The 27,765-nt window shown below is 38.7% G+C and overlaps 5 protein-coding genes across 8 annotated transcripts; 1 reads left to right on the forward strand and 4 right to left on the reverse strand.

Annotated features, from left to right (window-relative positions):
• Nucleotides 1–2,767: 2,767 nt before the first annotated feature.
• Nucleotides 2,768–5,152, reverse strand: LOC128261356 (F-box/LRR-repeat protein 4). Its single transcript, XM_052995018.1, has 3 exons — nucleotides 4,468–5,152; nucleotides 2,974–3,674; nucleotides 2,768–2,920 (listed from the first exon to the last, which is right to left on the reverse strand). The coding sequence occupies exons 1-3, from the start codon at nucleotides 5,054–5,056 to the stop codon at nucleotides 2,867–2,869; spliced, it is 1,344 nt and encodes a 447-aa protein (XP_052850978.1). The 5' UTR covers nucleotides 5,057–5,152; the 3' UTR covers nucleotides 2,768–2,866.
• Nucleotides 5,153–7,127: 1,975 nt separating this feature from the next.
• Nucleotides 7,128–10,689, reverse strand: LOC128263162 (carcinine transporter). 2 transcript variants are annotated; one of them, XM_052997910.1, is made up of 7 exons: nucleotides 10,552–10,689; nucleotides 10,263–10,487; nucleotides 9,876–10,058; nucleotides 9,464–9,722; nucleotides 8,054–8,645; nucleotides 7,604–8,002; nucleotides 7,128–7,535 (listed from the first exon to the last, which is right to left on the reverse strand). In XM_052997910.1, the coding sequence occupies exons 1-7, from the start codon at nucleotides 10,642–10,644 to the stop codon at nucleotides 7,262–7,264; spliced, it is 2,025 nt and encodes a 674-aa protein (XP_052853870.1). In that variant the 5' UTR covers nucleotides 10,645–10,689; the 3' UTR covers nucleotides 7,128–7,261. The 2 variants fall into 2 exon arrangements, with proteins under 2 accessions (XP_052853870.1, XP_052853871.1); XM_052997911.1 differs by lacking the exons at nucleotides 10,263–10,487; nucleotides 10,552–10,689 and having other exon boundaries at nucleotides 9,789–10,011.
• Nucleotides 10,690–10,812: 123 nt separating this feature from the next.
• LOC128263163 (transmembrane 9 superfamily member 2) lies at nucleotides 10,813–15,247 on the reverse strand. The gene is made up of 5 exons (XM_052997912.1): nucleotides 14,840–15,247; nucleotides 13,250–13,444; nucleotides 12,190–13,172; nucleotides 11,958–12,117; nucleotides 10,813–11,897 (listed from the first exon to the last, which is right to left on the reverse strand). Exons 1-5 carry the CDS (start codon nucleotides 14,975–14,977, stop codon nucleotides 11,394–11,396), a joined length of 1,980 nt encoding a protein of 659 aa, XP_052853872.1. The 5' UTR covers nucleotides 14,978–15,247; the 3' UTR covers nucleotides 10,813–11,393.
• A 2,608-nt stretch (nucleotides 15,248–17,855) lies between these two features.
• On the forward strand, nucleotides 17,856–25,757 carry LOC128263161 (importin subunit beta). Of its 3 annotated transcripts, XM_052997909.1 has the most exons (10): nucleotides 17,856–17,954; nucleotides 18,030–18,108; nucleotides 18,163–18,208; nucleotides 18,374–18,554; nucleotides 19,379–19,620; nucleotides 19,721–20,749; nucleotides 20,870–21,796; nucleotides 21,862–22,333; nucleotides 22,586–24,924; nucleotides 25,052–25,757. In XM_052997909.1, exons 4-8 carry the CDS (start codon nucleotides 18,497–18,499, stop codon nucleotides 22,258–22,260), a joined length of 2,655 nt encoding a protein of 884 aa, XP_052853869.1. In that variant the 5' UTR covers nucleotides 17,856–17,954; nucleotides 18,030–18,108; nucleotides 18,163–18,208; nucleotides 18,374–18,496; the 3' UTR covers nucleotides 22,261–22,333; nucleotides 22,586–24,924; nucleotides 25,052–25,757. The 3 variants fall into 3 exon arrangements, with proteins under 3 accessions (XP_052853869.1, XP_052853866.1, XP_052853868.1); XM_052997906.1 differs by having other exon boundaries at nucleotides 18,030–18,208; XM_052997908.1 differs by having other exon boundaries at nucleotides 18,030–18,208; nucleotides 18,427–18,554.
• A 629-nt stretch (nucleotides 25,758–26,386) lies between these two features.
• LOC128263164 (alpha-methylacyl-CoA racemase) lies at nucleotides 26,387–27,754 on the reverse strand. Its single transcript, XM_052997913.1, has 2 exons — nucleotides 27,559–27,754; nucleotides 26,387–27,499 (listed from the first exon to the last, which is right to left on the reverse strand). The coding sequence occupies exons 1-2, from the start codon at nucleotides 27,664–27,666 to the stop codon at nucleotides 26,486–26,488; spliced, it is 1,122 nt and encodes a 373-aa protein (XP_052853873.1). The 5' UTR covers nucleotides 27,667–27,754; the 3' UTR covers nucleotides 26,387–26,485.
• Between the last annotated feature and the right edge of the window lie 11 nt (nucleotides 27,755–27,765).

Here is a 27,765-nt window from a genome sequence, read left to right on the forward strand (position 1 = left end):
TAATTTCAATATTAAATTAATGTTGGCAAGTCTTGGTTGTTTTTGTTGTTGCTGGTGTTGCAGCATGTGGCGTGCCACAAAATAATTTGCGAATTCAAAACAAAGTGGGTCGTTCACCGCATGATTGTGGGTGTCTCATAAAAGTTTATTTCAAATCGACGGGGAATAAGTGTTTCACAAAAACATTAGAAATTAAGAGATTTGTTAACCTGTTAAGATCGATTTAAAACATGACAGTAAAGGGAAGTATATTTTGCTCTATCAAGAAAGTTAGATAGTTATAAAATCATTTTAAAACGGTTTAGGGAAATTGTGTTGGTACTAAATAAGCCGACAGCAAAAAACGAAGTACCAAGTACGAAAATACTATTTTTGTTATCGAGATTGTCACACAGAAAATATCTAAAATCAGAAAAAATGCAGTATTGTGCGCAACACAAACTATTAAAAATTAATTAGTAGAAAATTAATAATTAATAGCAATTAGATATTAAAACAATTTTTTATGTTTATGTTTATCTGGAACTATTAAAAGCGTTGGTTTAATGGAATGGGAATATTCAACATATACTCAAAGCAATAGAATAAACAAATATCAAGCAATATTACAGCTTATATAACAGTAGCATACAATATATGTTAATATCCTTTTATTGTGCAAAAACAAACCAAGATTTTTTTAACTTAAATATTTACATAACTTTTCCCAGGGATGATTCCTAAGCCGACTGCCTTTTACTTCCATCTCACTCCATCAAAAGGAAAACCTCCAGATGCCGCCCCTTTTGGGGTTCTTCCCAGGCGTTAAGCGATAGCAAAAGTTCATCTATTGAGAGGTGTGCTAAGCGATAGCAAAAGCCATTTCCCATAATCGCAAGGCCCCTGAACAACAGCAACAACAACAGCAACAACATCATCGAACGACAACGACAACACGAATTTCTATGGCATCAGGGTAACAATTTTAAGGCTTGTCTCTCTTATGAAATAAGACAGCCCAGCAGAGATTTTTAAATAATTCACAGGCGTGATTGGACACGCTTCGAGTATAAGTATCTACACAAAAAATAAGAAAAAAAGGAAGGGGAAAGGTAAACAAAATCCCTGCTTAATTTGCTTTACTCATGCAAACTCTCCTTTCGACGAGCCGAAGATGCCACTGCGATTTATGGCCAAATGTCAAGAGTTGGTCCAGTTAAAGTACACTAATTAGTCAGTTAGTTGAACATGGCAGACACCTGAACATGTCAAGGCATTTGTCTGGCTGCCCCTAACCCCCTGAACCCCCATTAACCCTCTGAAACCCCCCGATTAGAGAGTCAAAGCGATTGCAGCCGACAGCCATTTAAGGAGCCACTCGAGGTCAGTCTGAAGCACAAAACAAAACAAAACAAAACGTATCGATGACTAACTAATAGACTGGCCACAGGTGAGTTCGATCTATGATCTGCACTGCTATAAAAAAATAACTAGTGTAATTTGTAATTGGCAGCCAGCAGTTATTCTAGCAAGATGGAAAGAAATGCTTTAAAATTTTAATAATAGTAATAATATCCTTTTAAATTGATCACTTTAAATTCTTTTCTAATCCAAAAAGATGTCTGAAAATATCTTTAACTTCGTTGTCATACTTTTATTTCATTTCCAAACCCGTGGTCATATTTCCATTTTACATTTTCAAGCCTTTAAGCTCGAAATAAAATTTTGTTTATTTACAAAAATCTAAAGCATAAAGCTTTGCTTTCCATTTATTTAACACACATTGAATTAAAACTTCGGAAAAATATGCAATTTTTTCTCTTAACACCAAATATTAAATTTGTATATGTATAAAACGAACATTGAAAAAGTTATCTGAACAATATGTTTTATTTCTGAGTTCCCATGTTTCCAATTAAAGTTATTTAATTTTATTGCTTACCATTTTCAACATTTATTTGATCCCTAAAGCGCTAAATGATTTATATTGTTTACAAAAAAAGGATTAAAGGTCGAAATCAACTTTCTGCAAAATTCTTTAACAAAGCCAATACAGAATAGATTTATAATTTTCCCAACTCTTTTTTCGCGTCCACATTTTCCAAACAGTTCTAAACACACTCTTAATAAAATTTCTAAAAAAAAGTAAAATAGTAACACTATATTACTTATGTTAAGTTTTGCAAGTGTAGTCAACTGGCCGCTGATTTGAACGGGTCCACAGCTTCCTGCTGCTAACACAGACATCATCGCCCAAAAGCAACAAAGTTCAGTTCCAATAGAGCAGCAATTGAATGGGAAATTTATTGCCAGCGATCGATCGCTCGAATCGAATTGAATCGCGGATTCAGAACTGTATCGAATATCGTATTGTTTGATTTCGGTTTTTTTTGTTTGTTCGCCTCCATTTGTTATTACAGGCAAAGGCCCAAAGTGCAGCGATACACACGCTTGTCCGCAATTATCGGCGTGCTAATGGAGCATTGTGAGCATGATCATAAATATTGATCGTCCACTTCCTTATGGCAGACTAAGTCATGACTCAGTCCAGTGAGGATCCCATTGTCTAAGATATCTTGGTTCCAAGGGCACCGTCTTTCAGTTATGGGCAGGAATTCGATTGAAAGTACTCCCACAAAAAAGGCTTCATGGGATAACTCATCTCAACAGTCTAAAACTACTTTTTTACTTAAACTAATTAACAAGATTTTTTACCTAAACATTAAATTGGACAGAGCATTAATTTTTAAAATTTCCAACAAACCCAACAACGTTTTATTAGATTTTCTTTAGTTTTTTTAAGATAATAATTAAACTGATTTTATTGGAATACAGCTGTTTTGGGTATCCCTAATGAAAACTTTTGGTATTTTCTCTCCTCATATCACTAACTTATGAAATTGACCTTCACTTGATTCAAGGGATCCAGGTAATCCGGATGCTGGAAAACATAACATTGTTAATATTTGTATATCTTCACCAGTTTCAACCCACCATTATTATACTTGGCCTGATCTTAGTTCCCTTCACATTTATCACGATGCTCCGATTTATTCCCTTGGAACAGCATCGTATCGCGTTGATCACAAAGTCCTCGGTAATCTCGTCGCAATCGTTCAAGTCAAAAATATTCAACTGAGAATACTTGCGTAACATCCTCATCAACCCGAAGTCCAACACCCGGCCGCAGCAAGTCAATCCCAAACGCTCCAGCTGATTGAGATCGTTGAAGAACTTAAAGTGGTCGTCCTCCAGGACATCGTTGTTGGTAAACCGCAGATCCTTGAGGCTACACAATCGACCCAAACATCGGGCATGCTCATTGCTGATCTGAAACTGTCCGGACAAATGTAGATGGGTCAGCTTGTTGCCCTTGTTCTCTGCCAGAACATTAAGAAATCCGATGTTCAGCTCATTGGAGGTCATCCAGGTTCTCAGGGTGCATTTCTGAAGATTTGGCAGCTGAGCAATAACTTCGAAATTTGTGTCGCAGCCGGAGAAGAATAGCTCCACCAGTTCCGTACAACTATCAGCTATCTTCTGGTACAGGCTCTGATTCATCACCTCAAAACAGCAATCATCCAAATCCAAAGATTTCAAAGATTTCAGGGGTATTCCGAAATCCATCGAGTTCCACAAAAGGCAATCCCGGAGAACCAAGGTTTTGAGATTGGGAAAACCGCACAGATTTTTGCCTATACATTAAGAAAGTTAAGAAAAATAAGCCCATAAAAATATACTCCATAAAATTTAAATATTTCGAATACTAAATCTATTCCAAAAATACTTAAGTTAATTAATGATCAAAATAAATTTTTCTATTTTCAAAATAACTACAAACCGGAATGAATGAATATGTTAATTTTTAGATTTAATACATTTTAAGTACAAAAGTGAACTTCTGCCAAGTGGTTCCGATTTTCATGGAGCTTTTTGGCTTTTTGGGTTCACAACAAAAAAACAACATTTTTTAGGGCCGGTTTTGAGAATTTCGAAGTTTTACGGAAGTTACAGGGGCTTAAAAAGTAACCTTTGGTCACTTTTTCTGTTCTGGACCAGCCACAGATTTCTCATTTTTTAATATTTGAAAATTTAATTTAAATTTAAATTATATTTGACGTAAATAAAATGAATTTATTCAATTAGGAACTATTTTAAATCAAATGTTTTCCACATTAATAAAAATATTTCAATATTTAACCATTAAAATTAATTCGCATTGTAATTAATATAATGATTTTTTATTTATATGCATTGTAATAAATATAATGATTTTGTATTTAACTTAAATATTTAATATAAAATTTTGAATTCAATAGACAGATATTTTTTTTTACTATTCCATTTTTTTATTATTGTACCATATTCTATAAGGCGATTCCCAAACTTTGATAAGTTTCTCATCTGCGATCATAAATATATTGCTTAAATTGAGCGCAAAAAAAAATGGAACTCATAGGACTTAAATTAAACCATACTTAAACTTACCCGTATAGCACCCATTGACCAGCTCAAAAGACTCCAGATCCTGGTTGGACTGCAGGTCAAAGCTCAGCACATCCTCTGCATCCAAACATTCAATAGTGACCCGTTTCAGATGCGTCATCTTGGACATGATGGTGCGGTAATGGAACTCATCGGTGGCATTAATGTAATTGATCTCCTCCAGATTTGGGCAATATTCCGATATGAACTCCACCAGCAGAGATTCCTTTTGAAAAGAGGAGCAGTCGACGAGAAGTACCCTTATAAAAGGCCCAGCCACCTTAAAGAACCTGATCATTTCCGGCAGTGGCATCATCTCCAGAGTATAAGCCTCCAGAGTGTTTCGCCTTGTCCTGGCCCAGCCCTCGAAAGCCAATCGGAATTTGGGCGCCACACAGGCCAGCAGCACTATATCCGGCAGCAGGGTTAGGAAATCGAAAACCAGTCGGATGACATCCTCGGGCAGATCAAGCAGACTCGTCCTGCACGGCTGTGAAGCCGGAGGATCAGTTGTACAGGCAGGAACTGGAGCACGGGCACGAACTGGAGCAGGGGATTTTATAAATCTCGATTGTGCACTTGGTTTCGGCATCTTTTTGGCGTATTTTTTTGGCAACGGAAATTTTGTTAATTCATTTTTGACACTTGCCTGGGTGGTGTGATCGAAAAATATGTTTTCCTTAAGAGATTGTTTTCAGAATAGACTGAATTTATAAATAAAATTGTGTTGGTACTTTAATGACCACAATTTGAAATATTTTTGATAAGAACGTATACACAAAAAATTGCATATCGATCTGGTGAATATTTTTATACCCTTGCAGAGGGTATTATAATTTCAGTCAGAAGTTTGCAACGCAGTGAAGGAGACGTTTCCGACCCTATAAAGTATATATATTCTTGATCAGCATCACTAGTAGAGTCGATCTAGCCATGTCCGTCTGTCCGTCTGTCCGTCTGTCCGTCCGTTTATATGCAAACTAGTCTCTCAGTTTTAAAGCTATCTGCATGAAACTTTCCCAAAAGTTGTCTTTCTATTGCAGGTAGTATATAAGTCGGAACGAGCCGGATCGGACGACTATAGCATATAGCTCCCATAGGAACAATCGGAAAAATAAATGAAAAAAAATTATAACTTTTCTGTTTTTTATTTTTTTGTTTAGTTCTTCGACATTTAGTAATGGTTAAATATTTCCGATTTACGGATTAAATTTCATCAAAGTCGGACGACTATATCATATAGCTCTCATAGGAACAATCGGAAAAATAAATGAAAAAAATTATAACTTTTCTGTTTTTTAATTTTTTGTTTAGTTCTTCGACATATAGCAATGGTTAAATATTTCAGAATTATGGTTTAAATTTTATCAAAATCGGACGTCTATATCATATAGCTCCCTTAGAAATAATAAAAATATATAAAATAACTATCAAATAATTGAGCTGCAAATCATCATAGCTTCAATGTTTTTAAACATATACGAAAGTAAATCATAATTTTAATGTTTTCAAAAATGTTTAATTCTTGCAATAGCTGCAAGGGTATATGAACTTCGGCTTGCCGAAGTTTGCTTTCTTTCTTGTTAAAGTTACACTTAAATTTTAAAACTCATTTCAGAGTGCTTGCAAGTACAAGTACAAACTTTAAACGCGTTTTATTCAAAATGGTGTTTTCAAAGTTCGAAAACGGTTAAACATTTAATATCTACTCTTTTCTACATTAATTTAAATATTTTATGCATTTTTTATATTTAACTCAGTTTGAAAATAAAAATGTTTTATTCAATAGCCAGGTTTTTATTTCTCCTGTTCTTGTTTATTCCATTAAGTGTATTATCCTGGCAACGGAAAATTTGATTAAAACATTTTTACACTGGTAAGGGTGGTGTGAACGAAAAATATTTGTTCCCTAAGTTCATGGCAGTTACTTCGCAATTTCTATAACATTTTGGATTTCCTGAGTAAGCAGAATTTATTGTTAAAATTCATCAAATTACAGGGAACTCATAATAGTATAAACTTATCATATATTTTTGCAAAAGATTTCCTTGAGTTTAACACATCCCTGACCTCCATGGGAACTGAATATAGTGATTCCCATGGGTCCAGGCACTTCCTACGACTGACAGTGACCGCCAGCAGTTTGCGGCCGACAGCTGCGGGCAATTTCACAAATTCCTCCATTATTCACCGTATAAACAAGTTTTCTTTTTGTTTGACAACAATTAATTGCATAATTGCCTGAATAAATGCATAAATCAATTGCTGTGATTGAGAAGTCGCCAAATGCTATGTACTTATTTATTTATTTATTTTACCGGATATGTTTGAAGAATAAAGTTTTGGTTTTTATTTACCTTTCGTAATTGGCATTGTTTATTGTTGAAGTAAACAACTTTGGCTTAATCGTAATGCCCTACAATTATTGAAAAGGAAAACATTATTATAAAATTAAAACGGGGAAATGGTTTAGCAGTACAATTATTTACGGCATCAACTTGTTTTATAAACTCGTTTAAGCTTTGTCTTCTTTATTTCAACATATTTTATAAATATTATTTATACACATTCAATGGCAATTGCTAACATTGTGCTTGATTGCGCTTTTTTAAAATTTCTTAATTTTCTATAATATATTAAGTTTAATATAAAGTTCTTTTTAATTCTATGTTTTATAATTTTAATAAACAACTTATTAACGTTAACTGGTGGCTAATGCTAAAACAAAAAGGATTTTAACTGTCTTTGCATTTGACAATATGATCTCTTAGGTATATATAGATGTTCTATCAAAAGCCTAAATCCAGTGTGTCAATTGCATGGTGCCATCGTGTGTCCTTTGGGTATCCATAACGCTCATCTGGCGCACCAAACGCTTCATCGAAGGCCTGTGAACCGGTCGAACACTTCCACTGGCCGCCGTATCCAGTGGCGTACGCTCATCAATCCGCGGCGTCGGCTCCCGAACCCTTCTACTGTCCCTCAGCTCCAGCTCCATCTCAGATTCATTGTTGGAGGATCCGGCCAGGACATCCAGGTTTTCGTACGATGCTGGTTGTGACAAGACATCCCTGGAAAGTTTTAAGTAAACATTTTAGAATGTCCCATCTTTTACAACCAGTTCCTAAAGTAAACTCACGGTTTTTGAGCGCATCTGCAGCAATCTTTGAACTGCCAGTTCTTGCCGAACTCCTCGCCCTCCTCGATGGTCTGTGGCAGTCGATGATGCAATGTTTCCGGCAATCGCAGTCCCGTCATCCCGCCCAGCATTGAAACAAAGCCCATGATGACCAAGGGTAGCTTCAGATTGTCCTTCCCCAAGTAGGTGACAAAGGGAATGACAATGAGACCCAATCCTCCGATATAGCTGGATGCACCAATGCCGATGCCCCGAACTTGTGTGGGATACAGCTCGCCGGCAAAGGGATAAATGATAAGGAAGGAGGCGGATAGCAGGGCCTTGGATATCAGATATAGCACTAGGGTCTCATCCACGGCATCATCGGGCAGCATTACAGTAATCACACAAGCCACGCCCCTGGAAAGTTTAATATTAAATAACGATATACAATATAAATTGTTGTCTCACCCCAATATCATGGATAAACTGAGGGGCCATCTTCTGCCCCAGGTGTCCATGAAGTACCAGCAACACAAGTAGCTTGGCAACTCCACAGCGGCCGACAAGAAGAAGCTCACATACTGATTGGTACCGAGGGAAGGCCCATAGTAGCTGAGACCTAGATACACCGTCTCATTGGCAAACCAGCTCAATGTGATCAGTATAGTTTTCAAACGCATATTGGGAGTGCGACACAGATCCATAAGTCCCACATTGGCCACCTTTTTCTTCTGCTTCTTGAGTTTATCCCGCCGAATTTGAGCCTCCAATTTGAGATGCACAGCCTCCGGAAACTGTCTGCCATTCACCATGGCCATGCGTTCCAGAATCTTGAGGGCCTCCTCCAAACGACCGCGCATCAAAAGCCATCGCGGTGACTCCGGCATAACGAACATGTACAGGAAGTAGGCATAAAAGGGCAGGGAGGTGATGTAGGACAGGCGAACCCAATCCCTTTCCAGATAGGTAACCGCCGACAGAAGCATGATGCCCGAAGTGTAGAAGGTGCAGGTCATCACTGTCACAAAGGATCGATAGTTTTCGCCAACCAATTCCAAAGCTGCAAAAGCGAGTATAAGATACACACAGCTGCGGTTAAATTTTTAATAGTAGTAATTTAGCTTATGAACAACTTTTTTATATTGTCGATAAATTAAAAACTTTTTGGAAAAAAATGCATTTACAATAATAAACTTAATGGAAAAAAATGCATTAACAATTGTTAAATACTTTTAAAAATCGATTTAAAAAAATAGGAAAAATTTTAAAACTACAAATTTTAAATTAACTTAAATATTTTTTTGTTAAACTTATTATTTAAAAAAAAGGTAAGTTATTAACAACTGTTTCATTCATTTCCCATATCCATTTGTACCAGGATTTTTAGTGATTTTCTAAAATTTTGTTACAACTACTTACTATTGAATATTCAAAAGTAAATTTAAAGAAATTTTTCATTTTACTTAAAAATTAACACTATATCAAACTAAACTACAATTTTTAATTTACCTTAAATATTTTTTATTTAATTTTTTATTTAAAAAACTAAGTTGTTAACAACTGTTTCATTTCCAATGTCCATTTGAAACAGGATTTTTGTGATTTTCTTAAATTTTGTTTACAACTATTTACTATTGAATATTCAAAAGTACATTTTTAGGAACTTTTCATTTACATAAAAACATACACTACATCAACGATTTTTTTTGTATCATATTTCGCATGTTGGTTTATATTATGATAAAAAAAAAGAACAATTTTTTTTTGTTTTTTTTTTCAAGGTATTCGAATTAAGCCTATTATCTAATATTTTATAGGTTTTAGCATTAAGCTCCTAGTTTATCTACCGCAACTGTATTAAAAACTCCATATACTCACATATAATAAAAGGTATCTGATAGACAGCCGGAATGGTTAAACCCACGATGACACGACTCCCTGCCCAAGTCCAGAAATCCCTGCTCAGCGAAGTCATCAAGCTGCCCGCCAACAAAGTGGCCAGGCAAATAAAATAGGAAAGTCTTCGTCCAGCACGATCATTGAGTAGTCCAAATAGATAAACACCCACAGGACCGCCCGTGTTGAGAGCAGCCAATCCAATTGTGGGATATATATCCTGATCGCACACTAAATCGAACTGAAAGTTGAGGGTTTAGTGGGTTAGTGGGTAAGCCAATCTGAAACTCCTGGCTGAGAAAAATACATTATGCTTGGGAAATGATGCAAGCGTCTCCTAGATGAGGAATCATGTGAAATGAAGGTTCGATTTCAATGTTCTGGGACTGCGCACATCGATCACAATGGACGACCAGACGATGCTCGTATTGTACTCCCATCCCTGACTGCACTTGACCAATGGCCAACTGCTGTTTGCCTCCATGGTGGTCAAGTCATCCTCCTCTCCGGATTCAAGAAGTTGCGTCCAATTGACTCCGTAGGTATAGCATTTGCTGTAGACCAGTTCATCGTTTTCCTTAAACGAAATGGTTAAGTATTTCTTTAGACAATTTAAATCGAAACACTTAAATCAATAAGACATATGTTTATTTTCCCTTAACCACCCCTTTGATTACTCATCGAACCACCCACGTATCGACATTCCACCTCCGTGAACGCACAATCAATGGGCCGACTTGATTGCCTGACCCGCAGCACTCATATGGCTGCAATTACTCACCACTTCCATGGGAATGGCCAGCGATTTTCGCTGCTCCAGCGGCAGATCGAGCAGCTCCGGGATGCGACACCAATAGTCATCCGGAGTATCAGCCATAAACAATTGATTAAAGGCACAAAATCCACACGGAATACAGGCTGGCAGGCAAATGCCGAAGACCAAGAGCTTTTGGTATTTACCAAACTCGCCGATGGTGGGCAGCAGGTCATCCAGATCGAAGGCCTCCTAAAAAACCGAACAAACCGAACTATCTTGAGAAGATCAAAAACTCTATCGCACAGATACGCACATCCACCGAGGGCTGGGATTCGGGCTTGTGGCGTTGTCGCAGCTCCGAAAGTTCATCGTATTCGTCCCCATCACTGTCTACAATATCTGACATGGATGCGCCGCTCGACAAACTCTGAGCTGGAAATGTTTATTCGCACTGCCCGCTGGTTTCGCCAGCTCTCGCAGAAGCCGTACGAAATATCCGAGAACTGTCAACTATCTAGGGTTGAAGGAAAGAGCTAGTTCTGCTGCCAAGTGAAAAGAAGCTCCGGATGGCGCCTTTTCATAATTTATAGTTTTGTTTATTCTTTAGTCGCAAGTTAGATTTAAATAGTTTAAACTAAAGTATTTAAAATATTACACGTGAATTCAATCCTGCTCGAATTACGGCTAAGACGAGCCACTAATTACAGTTGTTAGGCTTTGATATTACAAGTAGAGAACGGGGTTTAAAGTACTTCGTTTTGCGGCTCAGTACTTTTTAATGGGGCTTTTTGTTTCGTTTTGTTTTCTTTTTTGGAATCATTGCTAGAGCTGAGAAATGGACATTGCTAAACTTTACGCCTAAAGATTAACAGAACGGTGAACTATACAAAAGATGCTTCAAGTCACTTTCACTCCAACTCGTCAGCTGCTGCTTACTGCTTAAAGATTATTGCGCGCTTCGTTACTCCACGGTTGCTTGCCTGATACAAATATATGTTATTGTACACATATCAATCGTAATTATAATAAACAGAAAACTGTCTGTGCCGGGGCGCACAGCGCAGAAATCACACACACATTAGGCTTAAGTGTAAATTTGTGGCTACACATACAAAAATACATTCGCACGAGCTCCTTCTTCTTGAATTTTGTTTCTTAATCGACCTTGACCACGCTGTAAATTTTGCGTATGAACCAGAAGCACGCGAAGAACCCAATGGTGCCGGTCAGCAAGAAAAACAGGAATACCATGATGGCCGTATAGCCGAAATACAGGAACGTCGATGCACTGTCCTTGATCGAGAGCTTTGTCACAAAGTAATGGCAGCAGTAGATGAACAGATAGACAGCAGTGAAACCGGACGTTAAGAAGGAGCGCCACCACCAGTGATAGTCCTCTGCACACAAGTGGAAGTAGCACAGCAGAATGGTTGTCTCCGAGCACGTGATGACCAGAATGACAAAGACCAGGAACAAAAAGCCGAACATGTAGTACATCTGGCTGGACCACAGCGAGCTCAAGATGAAGAACAGCTGGATGAAAATGCATCCGAAGGGCAAAACGCCGCCCATTACGATGCCGGGAATAGGTTGTGTGTAGATCGATTGGTCGGGAATCTGCCGGGGAATCTGGTTGGTACGCACCGGGTGCTCCAGGGCCTTAAATTAAACAGCATAATGTCAAATACTGAAAGGTACATAACCGTTATATATACTCACGCGCTTGCGGAACCCAAAGTAAGCCCCAACAAAGGTTAGTGGCACTGAGACACCGAACCACAGGGCAAGTAGGGCAATCAACGTGCTAAATGGCACAGCTCCCGAGCTACTCTCGCCCCAGAGCACCAGGTTCATCACAAAGAACAGCGAAAAGACCACACTAAGCACAGGTAAAATGTATACAAATATAACTTAATAAGAACTTTAATAAATATTTTAAAAAGTCTCTTACCCAGGGCAAACGATTGAGGTGAGGATAACATTGCTCTTCCACTTCAGGCCACCGAAACTCTTGTAAATACGGGCGGAGACATAACCTGCCGGTGTGCCCAATGAAACGAACAAGACCATGGAACAAGTCATCAAGGCGCCTCGATTGGCTGGCGATAGGAAACCCAGGCAGGCAAAGGCCAAGGTGATCATGCACATTACCAGCACCTGTGCACCAGAGCCCAGGAAAACCGACAACAGCATGCCCTTGCGCGGCGGTCTGAACACATCACCATGGACCAGCTTCCAGCCAAACTCCTCCTGGGCATCCTCACCGCTATCCATTTGATTATAGCGGGCAATATCCTTGTGCAGAGTGCGCAGCATAATCATGGCCACCATGCCACTCAAGAAGAGAACAATCACCAAGGAGTTGAGAATGGAGAACCATTGGATATTCGTGTGCGGCATGGATTCCAGAATGTAATCCCAACGGGATGACCATTTGATGGCATCGTTCTTGATAAACTTCACACTATAAGTGTACACAATGTTAAGCTGCTCTCCGGCCTTCAGGGAATTCTCACTGATGGCCAGCGGTTCACTGCTCAAGCAATTGGGATTTTCGGGATCCAAGTGCTTAATCGATTTGGGAGTAACCTTCACAGAAATGATGCGTCCGCTGTTGCCGAATTGAATTCCCCAGTCTTCCGCCTGCCCGCTGTGGTACGTTATCTCCAGATCCACATGATTGAAGGGATAATAATGCAAGGGCTGGTTGTACATGGGGTTGATGGGACATCCGTCCCCATCGGGGCGAACCAGACAACCCATGGGGAATCCAGTACCGCAGTACTGCTTGCCATTCTCCAGCGGATAGCACCAGGTCACCGGCATGTTGTCCACGATCCAGTGGTGCTGGTAATTTAAGCTGATGCCCTTCTTCAGGACCATCATACGACGGTTGCTAATCGGATCGTCACCCTTGTAGTTTTTGGTACAGGCCTAAAGAAAGACGTAAATATTTTCGATCAAATTAAGATCTAAAGTCTGAACTAAACAATTAAAACTCATATACTTACCCTTGCACATTGCTGATTCTCCAGGAACTGAATTTTGTAGGGTCCTGGACGAATTCTCTCGCCAAACACCACTTGTCCCAGATTCTCAACCGGAGAGTTTGCCTCCTCTCCCAAACAAAAGTCGAAGTGATGGTACTCATAGGGTATTTCTGATTCCTCGGTGTTCAACCGGTTAACGTACAAGAAGATTTCCGACTAAAAGAGATAATCAATAAGTATCAATTATTGCTTAATAATGGTTCTCCTTTAATCTAATCTGGAATTTAATTGTTTTTAGCAAGTTTCACCGAAATAATGTTATTATTATTATTTAAAAAAATCATGTACTGCCAGCAGAACCTTAACCATATAGTATTAATATTTAAGGGTAAGGGTTCTATAAAATTAATCTTATCTGGGAGCTTTTTTGGTGTTTAAAATTTAATTATGAGCGAAACACACAGTTTTTTTTCCATTGAGTAACAGGTAGTTGAAGAGCGTAACCGATATGTCTTAAAGCCTTATCTACTTCCTTGATAAAAGTTTAATTAAAAAAAAAATAGATTTTATTTCTTTTTTATGATGTAATATTGGTCAACACAGTATTGTAATTTTAATCGGTTTGTAAATCTTATTCTAAAATTTTTAAAAAATGTCCTTAAAAAAAAACCTTAACATTTAAAACTAACATTTTTTTCAGCTTCGTTAAAAATATAATTTCCTTATCATACTTTGGTTTTAGAAAAAAGAGTTTCTTGAATTTTTTCGTTTTGCTTCTAAATCTACATGTTATTTATCTTGCATTAAGTTTTTATTATTATATGTTAAGTTTATTTTAATTCCTTTCATAGCAATGAAAAACAAATTATCGAAATAAATGCTTTCAGCAAACCAGATGTCGGTGTTTTGACCTATGTTTGTAATTCGGAAAATTCAGGATATCTAAAGAAACAAAATATAAAGAAGCTTTTATAACCGGTCTGTAATAATCAAAGTGTTTAAAAAGAAAAAAACGAAGAAGCAATAGCTATCGGGTCGACTTTTAGTTGTTATAGATTTCGGGGAAGCCCCTGATTGAAACTGCTCAATTATAGCTTTAATGGTGATTACAAAAAGCATTATCAATTTTCAGTTTGAAATATCTTTAAAATGTGTCCTTAAATACATAACATAAACGGTTTTCACACACTTATATTATCGCTCATACCCTAACGAGCATTATCAATGTTGCTTTAAAAGTCTGCAATATCATTCTTAATGGATTACTTTCTCTGGACGTGATCTACGTCAGTGGTAAATACCTGACCAAAAGCTCATGAATTTAACCTGCATTCGAGTGCCAGCTGAACCAACATTAGAACTCCAATTTTTGCTTTTGGGAGCGTGTTTAGCCAGCGTCGTCAACGTCACCAGAAGTTGAGATATGGACCGCTCCTCATAGGGCACATACATATATCGCTAGTAAATGACCTTATCAGCGCTTCCGTTCCTGACCGCTGTTTCAACAATATACCACTTTTACACATTACTATTTCTAGCATTGCTAATTGTTGCGGGCAAACACTCCCACTTACTTATAAGTATCATGCATACATGTACATATATACATACCTTGCATGTGGTGGAGACATCGGTTTTCTTGCAGAAATTAACCGGCGCCAATCCGGGCAGATAGAAAGCCTGTGCCGGGCTCACCAGGTGCAGCAGGACAATGCCCAGGAGCGGCACAAGTCCGGAAAGCAGGATCATCTCGGAATTGCGGCCAAGAAACGCCAGGAGTCGTAGGTTGGGCAAATCGCCGTGACCCTCTTTTTTGTTAGGGTTGTATCTACAACGTGGACGTGTCAGCAACGCACTTCCACACTTTCCGGAATGGCAGGGCGAGCACAAACCGTATTTCCTGGTTATTTATCGGAATAGTCGGAGTTTCTCGAGTGTTTTTACTACGTTTCCTCTTTTTTTTGCCGAACGTCAGCACAGCCTGTGACAGCGTTGCCAGCTAGTCCAACGAAGGGGACTGCCAACCGACTTGAGGAAGGGTGGCAGCACCAAGCCAGGGCTAAGTACCGCGGAAATCTAAATAAATTTCAATTAATATTATTTGGTATTTCCTAGAAAAACTTATTTTACCCAATTTTAACGAATTAGTTTACTCAATAAATGGTAAAATTTTAGATTCCTCACTATTGACAATCGGAAAAAAAACATAAATTCTAAAACTCTTAAAATAAAAAAAATAAAAAAATTTGAAAAAAATTTGATTTATGTAAATAATTAATGATAACCAAAAAACTTTCATTTGTTCCTTGGTTGGTTTCTAATTTTTAACCAATAAACGTTCACCTCTTGATTAAATAAAAAGTTGATAGACGAATTTAGTTTTTTTCATATCGTTGAAGAAATATTTGAATATTAATAATGTTATGAGTGTAGGGGGGTAGGGTTTTTAAAATTTTTTTTGCGGCGTAACCTATAATATTATTTTTTTAATGTTTAATTACATATTATTAAACAACTTTTATGGAATATTAGAAAAAACAAGAAGGAAAGCAAACTTCGGCAAGCCGAAGTTCATATACCCTTGCAGCTATTGCATTAATTAAATACTTTTGAAAACATTTAAATTATGATTTACTTGAGTATGTGCTAAAAAAAAACATTGAAACTATGATGATTTGCAGCTCAATATTTAGATAGTTATTTTATATATTTTTATTATTTCTATGGGAGCTATATGCTATAGACGTCCGATTTTGATAAAATTTATACCATAATTCTGAAATAATTAAACATTGCTATATGTCGAAGAACTAAACAAAAAATTAAAAAACAGAAAAGTTATAATTTTTTTTCATTTATTTTTCCGATTGTTCCTATGGGAGCTATATGCTATAGTCGTCCGATCCGGCTCGTTCCGACTTATATACTACCTGCAATAGAAAGACAACTTTTGGGAAAGTTTCATGCAGATAGCTTTAAAACTGAGAGACTAGTTTGCATATAAACGGACGGACAGACGGACAGACGGACGGACAGACGGACATGGCTAGATCGACTCTACTAGTGATGCTGATCAAGAATATATATACTTTATAGGGTCGGAAACGTCTCCTTCACTGCGTTGCAAACTTCTGACTGAAATTATAATACCCTCTGCAAGGGTATAAAAATTTCAAAGATATATAATAAGAAATAGGCCACTAATTGAGAATCTTCGGAGGCACCTTGAAAAAACGTTGGTTTGCGGTGATCATCATAACTCGTTACCATATCATCTAAAAAAAAATTGTATATGCATTTTAAAGCTGATAAATTTTTTTGTACAGAACATTCCCAACATATTGTTGTTTCAGCAAAATATTCAAAACAAAATTTTTAAAAAGAATAAAACTAGCTCTTTTTGAAAATTTTTAGAAAGCCGCCGAATTGAAAATCTGTTGTGATGGTTCGATCTTAATTTTATTCAAGTGGAGCTCATGGGCCGGTTTAATAAAATACTGCAGTTTTTTAGAAGAAATAAAATGTTGTTAAAAATACGCGACGAATGACACCAAATTTTCTTATCCGTTCAAAAGTTATTCAAAAAATACTTTTTGGTATATCTTAAAATTACAATTTTTCCGCGTCTTGTCAGTTTCAAAAAATTTTAAGGACTTGTTTTAGAATTCTGGAATAATTTTTTTTTGTGTTGGTCAGGTCGTTTCAAAAAAAGTTTGTTCTATGACTTTTTGAAAAACTTGCTTATTTAGCGCTAAATAATAGCTAAAATTTGCACGGCTTTAACTTCTAAACAAGTGAAAAGGTAATATCAAATGCTAATCATAATTGGTCTAAATAAAATAGTTTAAAAATTGATTATTAATTTTTTGGTACTTTTTGCAAATTTTTAAAAATTGCTAGAATCGATTTTTGTTTAAGTTTTTACGTACAAAATGTGTATTTATTTAGTCTAATGCTTACACATTTTTTGTCACAAAATTTGATATCAGATATTTTGTACTTTGCAGCTGTGCGATCGTCACGTCATTTTTACATCGTTAATGCCATCTTTCCACATAGTCGCAGCTTTGGCAAATCGGCGTGACCTTTTATTGTTTGGGTTGTGTCTACAATTTACTGATATTGTTTGCCGATTAATATTTTTTATTTGCTTTCACGGCTTTTTAGCGAAACTTTTTGACTCAAGCGAGATCGCAAAATGACCAGACACCGCTGTGATTGACCGAAATTCAAAATGTTAAACCAACAGTGGAGTCTGCCAATCGGCTTGAGGATAGTTGGCAGCTCGCAGCCAGGGCTAAATAGCGCGAAAATCATTGAAAACGACTATAAATCAATATAAATTTTAATCAATTTCATCAGGTACACGATTCGTTATTAACAGATTTCCAAGAAAAAAAAGTTTTTGCTAGTCTCGACTATTTGTGCTAAGTAATCAAATTCTTAAATTAATTTAAACTCAATTAAAACGAATCACCTATGTATGTATACGATTTATGGTAAAACTCAAAAACTACACAATTGCGGATATTTTTATAACTCGCAGCGATTAATGTTAAGATTCTCGATTGTTCCTCGATATTCCCCCGAGTTTTATGTCAAAATAAACAATGTTCAGTTGCCGTTTTGTTGGTTAATTTTTTACAAATTTCTTCGATATAACCCAAGAATTCCAAACTCAACCGTTTGTTCTTCAGGGAAGCGAAAGCATTTTTGTAATTAGTTGGTATGTTTTAGTATATTGCGGTAAAAAAGACTAAAAACATCGTATTGATCAAAAGAGTTATCGGTATTTTAACAGCTCTAGCTCGCTTTCAACTCGCAGCCACCACAAGAAATATAAAATATATTGCCCTTCTCCAACAAAGCGAACAAAAATTGTGTGAGCTTTTGAGTAAGCCTTTAATAAATATAACTAATCAAATCACCGTTAGGCATCCCTTGATTTATTCAACGTTCCAGAGGAGACAACAACAAAACGTGAGTAGAATGTGGAGTTTTCATTAGAGTGCGTGTGTGTGTAAATGTGTGCGCGAAAAAATCAATTCTTGTGACGTTCAAGGTGTTGCAACCTGTCAAAATTAATGTTATAAATCTGTTAAAGTATTGTACTAACTTTAATTTGGTTTTCTGAACCCCCTACAGCCAATAGACTAGTATTTCCTAGTAATTACGCAAAAATTCCATCACCCACACAGACGCACGACCTGCAAAAAGAAACGGAAAGTGAAGTAAAATACATATATAGAAAAGAAAAAGAGCGCAAACATGTCTTCCGATATCGCCATGCAATTGATTGCCATTTTGGAGAAGACGGTGTCGCCAGGTGAGTTAGCATATATATATATACATATTTATATAGGTACTCCCCCCGGTCTACGAAATTTTCTTTTCTTCGATTGGCGGGAGGGACGCGCGTTGTATGTTGCGCAGGGTTGCAATATAGGCGCTTCTAGCATATGTTTGGTTGCTAGGGGACTTCGCACACATGTGCATTCGTACATATTCCCCCTATGCATATGTATTTGCGCATATAAATGCGCTCCTACAATTAAGGATTTATAAACCCATTCGACGAATGACATAACCTCACAAACAATATAGGGATCCATGCGGCGTCACTTCGGAGTAAGAATATTATGTTTGGCGACCAGTTCTTCCGGTTGCCGATAAAATATGACTAAAAGCATTAGACCGAGCTTGAAGACATCACATGGCAAGACCGGCAAATATTTCTCTAATCTGTACACATTTTCTATACTATAATGTAAATGGATTTTATAACTTTCTTATGTATAATAATCCCTTATGTTTTGATTTGCTTATCATTCCCAAAAATTCCTGTTCAACAAAATACTTGTGTTTAAGTATCGCCTATGGACAATCATATGTTGCTATCATTTGGTAATCCTTCTCGAAAATTCCTATTGATCAAAAAATGTACATCAAAGATATCTCACATATAACTTCCAAAACTTGCATATAATTCGTAAGGGGGGAATTCAATAGTGTATAAACTCATGTAAGAGTCGTCCACTTCTTTCTCTACTTATTGATGAGAGTTTCTTTTTTTTTTGCAACGTATAAATTATCCCCCTTAAATAGTTTCAAATTTGTATTCTGTTAACAAACTTAATTACACAATTCCAGACAAAAATGAATTGCTATCGGCGAAGAACTTCTTGGAGCAGGCGGCGGCCAGCAATCTGCCCGAGTTTCTCAAGGCGCTGTCCGAGATCCTGGTGAACACGACAAACAGCGCAGTAGCCCGCATGGCAGCCGGTCTCCAGCTGAAGAATCACCTGACCAGCAAAGATGAGAAGATCAGCCAACAGTACCAAGAGCGCTGGCACCAGTTTCCCAGCGAAATCCGCGAGCTGATCAAGAATAACGTGAGTTACATAGTCAAATATTGAGTTGTATTCAAACTCTGAAGACTAACAATAACGAAACACTTGATTTTTGCTCTGAATAACTACGATATCCTTGCAGATCCTGGCCGCTCTGGGTACCGAGAACACGCGTCCCTCCTGCGCCGCCCAGTGCGTGGCCTATGTGGCCGTGATCGAGCTGCCGATGAACCGCTGGGCCATGCTCATCACGACACTGGTTAACAAGGTGGTCAGCGAGGTATCCAGCGAGATGCACCGTGAGGCGGCGCTGGAGGCAATTGGCTACATCTGCCAGGACATTCGCTTCGGGGTGCTGGAGAACCAGTCCAACGACGTTCTCACTGCCATCATCCATGGCATGAGAAAGTTGGAGCCGAGCAATCATGTCCGTTTGGCGGCCACCACGGCCCTTCACAATTCGCTAGAGTTCACCAAGTCGAACTTTGAGAAGGACATGGAGCGCAACTTCATCATGGAGGTGGTGTGCGAGGCTACTCAGTGCCAGGACTCGCAAATCTGCGTGGCTGCCCTCCAGTGTCTGGTGAAGGTTATGACCCTTTACTACCAGTTCATGGAACCCTACATGGCGCAGGCTCTTTTTCCGATCACTTTGGCGGCCATGAAGTCTGAAAACGATGCGGTGGCCCTGCAGGGCATCGAGTTCTGGTCGAACGTCTGTGACGAAGAGATCGACCTGGCCATCGAGAGTCAAGAGGCCACGGATCAGGGCAGAGCTCCGCAGAGGGTATCCAAGCATTATGCTCGTGGTGCGCTGCAATTCCTTACGCCCGTGCTCGTCGAGAAGCTGACTAAGCAGGACGAGTGCGATGACGAGGACACCTGGAGCCCGGCGAAGGCCTCCTCCGTTTGCCTCATGGTGCTGGCCACCTGCTGCGAGGATGAGATTGTGCCGCATGTGCTACCCTTCATCAAGGAGAACATCGAGTCGCCCAACTGGCGCTACCGTGACGCGGCAGTGATGACTTTCGGCTCGGTGCTGAATGGATTGGAGACCAACACACTGAAGCCGCTCGTGGAGCAGGCCATGCCCACGCTCATTCGGCTGATGTATGACTCCAGCGTAATTGTGCGCGACACCACGGCTTGGACCTTCGGACGCATCTGCGATGTAAGTGGGAGAACTTGGGTGGTATATCCTTCTATTTTACGGTACACGCCTCTACGTTCCTTGATTCTTTATCCTATTGATTAGTTTAACTAGAAGTATTAATTTTGTTGTCTTCTTTAGATCATTCCTGAAGCGGCCATCAACAAGACATATCTCCAGACTCTGCTTGAGTGCTTCGTAAAGAGTTTAAAGTCGGAGCCCCGAGTGGCGGCCAACGTATGCTGGGCCTTCATTGGTCTATCGGATGCCGCCTATGAGGCAGCGGTCACCACCGAGGGCGAGACACCGGAGACCTACGCTCTGTCCCCGTACTTTGAGTACATCATTACTCAGCTGCTGGAGACCACAGATCGTTCAGATGGAGCTCAGGCCAATCTGAGGGGAGCTGCCTATGAAGCACTCATGGATATGATCAAGAACTCGCCCCTAGATTGCTATTTAGTAGTGCAGCGCACCACTTTAGTGATACTGGAGCGATTGAATCAGGTTATGCAGATGGAAACGCAAATCAACAACCACAGCGATCGGCATCAGTTCAACGACTTGCAATCGCTTCTGTGCGCCACGCTGCAAAGTGTTTTGAGAAAGGTCCACGAGCAGGATGCCCCACAAATTTCCGATGCTATCATGACCGCCCTGCTGACCATGTTTAATTCGAGCGCCGGGAAATCTGGTGGTGTGCAGGAGGATGCCTTCCTTGCTGTTTCCACACTGGTGGAACTTTTGGGTGTACAGTTTGCCAAGTACATGCCCGCTTTCAAGGACTTCCTAGTCATGGGTCTGAAGAACCACCAGGAGTACCAGGTCTGCTGTGCTTCTGTCGGCCTCACTGGGGACATTTTCCGCGCCCTAAAGGAGCTAATGGTGCCCTACTCCGATGAGATAATGTCGGTTTTGATGAACAACCTGGCAGAGCCGACTCTACATCGCAGCGTTAAGCCCCAGATCCTATCCGCCTTCGGGGACATAGCCTTGAGCATTGGTAGCCACTTCCTGAATTATCTGAGCGTGGTCCTAGACATGCTGCGTGCCGCGTCCAACCTACAGGTGGGTGATTTTAGATACCTTATTTACCCATGAATCATTTATTCATCATTTCTATTTTTTCTTAGACGGACGCAAATAATTTTGACATGAACGAGTACATCAACGAACTGCGCGAGAGCGTACTAGAAGCCTACACTGGCATCATTCAGGGCCTCAAGGGCGTGGATCAGACGGCTAATCCGGACGTGGTATACATGGAGCCCCATTTAGTGCACATTATTTCCTTTATCAAGCGCATCGCTCAGGAGGGCGACGTTTCCGACTCGATGATGGCCAGTGCCGCCGGCTTCATTGGCGATCTGTGCACCTCGTTTGGACCACGTCTGTACCCGCTTCTGGATGATTCGTTCATTTCCACCTTCCTTGCCGATGGCAAGCGCTCCAAGGGCCAGCGCACCAAGATGCTGTGTACTTGGGCCGTCAAGGAGATTAAGAAGATCAATAGCCAGGTTATCACGCAGTAGATTCCCAGCTAGAGGTTAATGTTTCCCTGCTTTCCACCAGACCCACAAGATTTTATGTTATGCAGCCAAACTGGTAAGTACACTGAGTTCTTATTCTGCTTTTCATCAGAGTATGAATGGTGAATTAGGTTGAGTCGATTTTTGGCGAAAGTATTTTCTTATTTCGAACGAGTAATTATGTTTAAAAAGGCAATGCTAAAAGACTTCGTATAGGTACCAAATAAGAATCATACAGATATCGCAAGAAAAATCGACCCATCCTACTAATGATTGATTCTAGTCCATTTTTTGATTTTGATTTTCATTAATTTCTCTATTTTTGCAGTCCAGTCCGAATTCTCTGATAAAAAGATTCTATCTGCTAAGTTTGTTTGTCCGATCTATTGTTGCTGTGCAACGTGTAAATGCTAAGACAAATTGTTTATAAAAACCCAATAGCTTTAAGCCCAAAACCGAACCTTTGTTTCGACCAACTATTTTAATTAAGGCCTGTTGATTATCGTGTGAGTTTATTTATCCTTTATCTATCAATTGTCCTCGCGCGGAAACGCAAACCCAAAGTAAGGCGGCCCATTGACTAAAACATTGATAAATATCTGTTCATGGAATTATGACATTTTGTAAAAATCCGGCTATAAGGGCAGCCTTAGTTTGGGATTGCTCTGGAAACCGGCGATTTAGTAGCCCGATTTTAAGCATTACCAAAAAGCTAAACCTAGCTGTTATTAAAAATTATGTGAAATTTAAATTTAATTGTAAAAATCGGTAGAAAACAATTGCTTTAAAAGTAGAACACATTAAATGCATTGCACCTCGTTGGAAACATTAACTTGTAGCGGCTGTAAGAACCACACTTTAAGTTAAGAATTAATGTATCTATCCTACAATCCTCACTAGCCCAACAAAAAAAAAAATACATAAAATAAGAATGAATGTCTTGAGTGTGAACCGAATGTGATGGAATGAAACATATGGCTGAGAGCGAGTATGTATTATCTAAAAGTCAGCGTGCCTGTTGTCCGTCACCTTACCCCTTTATGCCTATAGTTATGCTGTGATGAATGCTTGAGAGAAACTCTGGGAAAATGATATTACGTGACTGCGAAAATCCCCACAAAAATGGATGAAGATTTCCTTTTTCTTTGGCGCGCGTGTGTATCGGCGTGTTGTGTGATATTATGAATTAAGCGCAAGAATTTGTCTAGTGAAACGAAACGAATGATTTTAGACGTAAGCAAAACAGAAAATCAAAAAGATTTTAAACGGATTTGAATTTAAATTTACAAGCAAACGAAACGAATCTAAATGTAAAACACTTAAAGACGACTGAAAAACCAACCTAGCAACTAAAAAACGAAATACGAAATGACTTAGGGACGTACAAAGGCGCGGGCGTGGCTGTTTCGAAAACTAGCTCCAAAAATCATCAATTAAACAACAGCGAAATCCAGAATAAATACGAATACTTAAAGCAGTCACGCTCAAGCCCACAAAAGCATGAAATTATTTTATTTTTTGTGTATACAATTAAGTGTGCTCTCATTAATTCCAACCAATGACGCTTAATTTGCCTCTCACTTTATTTTATGTTTTACTTGAAATAAAATGGGGTGAAAAGCAACGAGAAACAAACAAAACAGCAAAAACAACAACCAAGCAACTACCTGCAGCACATACAACACATGTATAATTAATATATATATTAGGTAAACGCAACATACTAAAACTAATACGCAACGGACCAGGGTATACAACAAAAAATAAATAAACAATTCACAGGGGAGCTAGAAAAAAATTTATTGATTGTCAAAAGGAGTGTCTTCAAAAATTGTATTTCGAAAAATCGATCAAAACTGTTTTCACAACACCTTTTGAAACCCTAAAAGGGGATTTCAAATATTTTAAAGAAATGTCTGGCCCCCTGAAAACCATAATTTACATAGAGATGTAGGACGCGCTTAAAGACACAACATGACAGCTTAATAGGACAAAACAACGACACATACTTCATTTAGTTATTTTATCATATACGAACCATACAAAAAAAACATAACCAGAAACTACCTTACGAAAAAGACGCGACTGTGAACGATGAAAAGTAAATAGAGGATATAAACAAAGTCGAAACTAACCGTTTAAAATCTTTTCACAACATTCAAATGCAAGTGAAAATCGGAATGAAGTGAACTATTGTGAACTACTTTAGATATAAGCCCACATGTAATACGAATACTGTTAAATAATGTCAAAACTATAGCCAAGAATTCGTTAAACTAAGCTTAAATCACGTTTTTTAACTTTTTTCAATGAATTCTCTAAATCAAGAAGTTGTCATTTCAAAAAAAAAACTTTCATTGGTAGTATTTGTCTCGTTTTGCAATAAAGTATCGCACAGCCGTCCAAGAGAAAGAAGTTATTTATCAAACAAAAATGACATATGATTTTATCAAATTTGAACATATCAAAAATTCGAATTTTGAAATGGCAACTTGCTTGCGCATACAAAGGAAACATGAAATTGCCAAAATTAATTAGATTAACACTAATATTAGCTATGAATGATCGGATGCGGATGTTGAAGATGAATGACTCTGAATCTTTGGAAATCGAGAGCTGAGCAACGCCTAAAGGAACATGAACGTTTATGGCTGTGCTGTGCGAAATGTAAGTGATGCCTAGAATTTTTAGACTCACACTATCAGTATAAGTTAGCTAATCTAGAAGAACCAAAATAATGCATCGTATTATAATAATTGCTAATGACCACATTTCTCAACCTTCTTTTTCACAGGTGTGTTGATTGAGTATGAAGCTTGGTGCTGAGTATTATGATGATGACACTTGTGCATTGTATGATGATGATGAGTTATGTGATGATTGACAATGGTTGTTTATGAGAGTGACTGATGATTGGAGGAGTATATCTAGAAGAAATCACCAACAAACTAATACAAGACACTCAAATCATTTAGCACAAATTTCTACCTTTTATACATACATTTCCAACTTTTAAAACAAGTAGGAGTGCGTGAAACTGTGACTGAGAAAATTTGTATGTTACCATTCCAAAACAAAAAACAAATATAAAATCATTCAAATTGAGGGACTATTGAGTTTGTTTCATCTAGCTGTTAAGAAATGATTTCATGTCACTAGAGTAAGCGCGTAAAAAGTATGGTAAACGGTTGAAAAGCAAGCTTCAATAAAAAAAAGGCACGGTGGACCCACTTTTTGGACTCGCCACTGTGTAAACTAAAGGGTTTTCAATGGGCTTGCCTTTCAACCCTTGCCTTGTGTTCGAGTGGTCGTCGTCTGATATAAGCTTAAAAAAATAAATAAACTTAAACCGCAACTGTAACTTTGCCTGTGATTCGATCATCTGTATGAAGTGTGCTGTATGAGTCTTGTGTGGATACATAAACAATGTAAGAGAAAGCACCCCGCGCAGCAGAGAAATGATATTTTTTTGTAAACATTTAAAGGATTACAAAGAAGAATTGCACACTGCAAGTGTGAACTAAAAATAAATTGAAAAGTAACATATGGTACTGATTTTATACTGAGAACTGAGACTTACTATATATACATACAACATACAACATACACCAACACAACCTACCACTTACTTAAGGACTTACAAGGATTACGATTACTTTACGCGGGACTCTACACTACGTACACTAGAACAATACTAAACACCAAACGCAAACTAGTGAAATTTACATCTCCACACTACAAACAACTCATTACACCCACGTACATATGTATGAACATAATAATCAATTATATTAAATATAAAAATAAAAAAAAATTGGTAACGCTGACGCGCGGTGCTTTAGCCGAATTAAATCTAGTATATGTGCTACTCGGTATGCTAGTTAATCCTAATTTAGTCAGTAAGTAGGAATGCGCGAGAGAACATTGACCCACGATTGCGATAGGAGAGAATCAATTATGTTACGTTATATAGTATGCTGTATTATCAATTACTAAAAAAAAAACCTCCCCCCTCTGATTATCAAAGTGCGGCCTAATTGTTCCGAAACAAATTGTATGACTGATAGTTTGTACGCGAAATTTTAGCAAATGTAAAATGTGTATGTGTGCAAGAGCGAGAATAAAAGAATTTTGAATGCAAGAGCAACAAAACGTAAATGTCTTTTATTTAGGGGTGTATACTGTATTGCCTTTGATCTAGTCACAACTAGACAACACTATCCAACTTCTAAAGTTTGGCCTTCTCCGGGAGTGTAAGTACTCCCGAATCGAGTAAGTCTTTTAATTCGTGGGGCTTAAGGTTCAGTTCTTCGATTAAACCCAGCTGCCTATCATCAGTTGCCTTGGGTAACTTTCCAGGAGTTCTACTTAGAAGTGGAGCTGGACGTGGAGCAGGGGCATCCTGAATCACCTCAAATGATTCCCTCTCCCTGTTGTGGTCGTGCTTATGAACCTCCCGGTAATCCAGCACCGGATAGACACAAGCATCAACATCCTCAAAGATCTTTGACCATTCCGTTTGGGTTTTGGATAGGAAGGCTTCTGTGAGAAGCTTTCTTCCCCGATCCTGATGCTCCTCACCGAATTGGCAGAGATCTTCGGGAAGATGCAAACGCTGTTTCAGAAGCTCAAAGAACTGCGGTTCCAGGGCGCCGACGGACATGTAGCGACCGTCTTTGGTTTCATAGGTATCATAGAAATATGATCCACCATCGATGAGGTTCTCGCCCCGCTCCCGTCCCCAAATTTCCAGATTCCGGGACATAAATAGCCAACTGGCCACATAGGCAGCTCCCTCCACCATGGAGGCATCAACCACTTGACCCCTGCCGGAATTGTGGCGCTCCAGAAGGGCTAGACAAATTCCCAGGGTGCACATCACACTGCCGCCCGCGAAATCCGCCAGAAGATTAATGGGTGCAGTGGCCTTCTCATGGCGCCTGCCCAACATGGACAGCACACCCGATATGGCGGCGTAGTTGATATCATGACCCGCCCGCGGTGCCAATCTTCCGTTCTGGCCGAATCCCGTGAGACGGGCGTAAATCAGGCGAGGATTCGCTTTACATAGCTCAACAGGGCCCAAATTAAGTTTCTCCATAACTCCCGGTCTAAAGGGCTCGATTAGCACATCGCATTCTTTGGCCAATCGGTGCACCAATTGCTGACCCTTTACATTCTTCAGATCCAGGCTTAAAGTTCGTTTTCCCTGCTGCAGTACGTCCAATGAATTATCAAGAACCTGTTTAAATCGAGTGTCTTTTACAATCAGTTTTTACCAAAAAGTGGACCACTGCTTACCTTATCGATCCGGGTGACTGTGGCCCCAAAATCGGTCAGGATCTTGCCACATAATGGTCCCGGAGCTAAGCCCACGAATTCCAAGACTTTAATGCCTTTTAACGGCATTTTCTAAGGAGTTTTAAGCTTAAGCAATAAGAAAAGTAATTGCACTTTGAACGCCGTTGCATCAGGGCTGCCAACTTGTCACGAAAACTCTGTTATCAA

This window comes from Drosophila gunungcola, unplaced genomic scaffold (genome assembly GCF_025200985.1).
Source record: "Drosophila gunungcola strain Sukarami unplaced genomic scaffold, Dgunungcola_SK_2 000001F, whole genome shotgun sequence".
In the NCBI taxonomy this organism is placed as follows: domain Eukaryota; kingdom Metazoa; phylum Arthropoda; class Insecta; order Diptera; family Drosophilidae; genus Drosophila; species Drosophila gunungcola.

Coding starts and splice junctions, on each gene's coding strand:
- LOC128261356 (XM_052995018.1), bottom strand. CDS start 5,056: ATGCCGAAACCAAGTGCACAATCGAGATTTATAAAATCCCCTGCTCCA. Junction 3,675..4,467: donor GGTCAATGGGTGCTATACGG/GTAAGTTTAAGT, acceptor CTTAATGTATAG/GCAAAAATCTGTGCGGTTTT. Junction 2,921..2,973: donor TCAGGCCAAGTATAATAATG/GTGGGTTGAAAC, acceptor TATGTTTTCCAG/CATCCGGATTACCTGGATCC.
- LOC128263162 (XM_052997910.1), bottom strand. CDS start 10,644: ATGTCAGATATTGTAGACAGTGATGGGGACGAATACGATGAACTTTCG. Junction 10,488..10,551: donor AATCCCAGCCCTCGGTGGAT/GTGCGTATCTGT, acceptor TCGGTTTTTTAG/GAGGCCTTCGATCTGGATGA. Junction 8,003..8,053: donor AGTTTATCCATGATATTGGG/GTGAGACAACAA, acceptor TAAACTTTCCAG/GGGCGTGGCTTGTGTGATTA.
- LOC128263161 (XM_052997906.1), top strand. CDS start 18,497: ATGTCTTCCGATATCGCCATGCAATTGATTGCCATTTTGGAGAAGACG. Junction 18,555..19,378: donor GGAGAAGACGGTGTCGCCAG/GTGAGTTAGCAT, acceptor ACACAATTCCAG/ACAAAAATGAATTGCTATCG. Junction 21,797..21,861: donor GTGCCGCGTCCAACCTACAG/GTGGGTGATTTT, acceptor ATTTTTTCTTAG/ACGGACGCAAATAATTTTGA.
- LOC128263163 (XM_052997912.1), bottom strand. CDS start 14,977: ATGATCCTGCTTTCCGGACTTGTGCCGCTCCTGGGCATTGTCCTGCTG. Junction 13,445..14,839: donor ATGTCTCCACCACATGCAAG/GTATGTATATAT, acceptor TATCTCTTTTAG/TCGGAAATCTTCTTGTACGT. Junction 11,898..11,957: donor ACTTTGGGTTCCGCAAGCGC/GTGAGTATATAT, acceptor GTTTAATTTAAG/GCCCTGGAGCACCCGGTGCG.
- LOC128263164 (XM_052997913.1), bottom strand. CDS start 27,666: ATGCCGTTAAAAGGCATTAAAGTCTTGGAATTCGTGGGCTTAGCTCCG. Junction 27,500..27,558: donor CAGTCACCCGGATCGATAAG/GTAAGCAGTGGT, acceptor CGATTTAAACAG/GTTCTTGATAATTCATTGGA.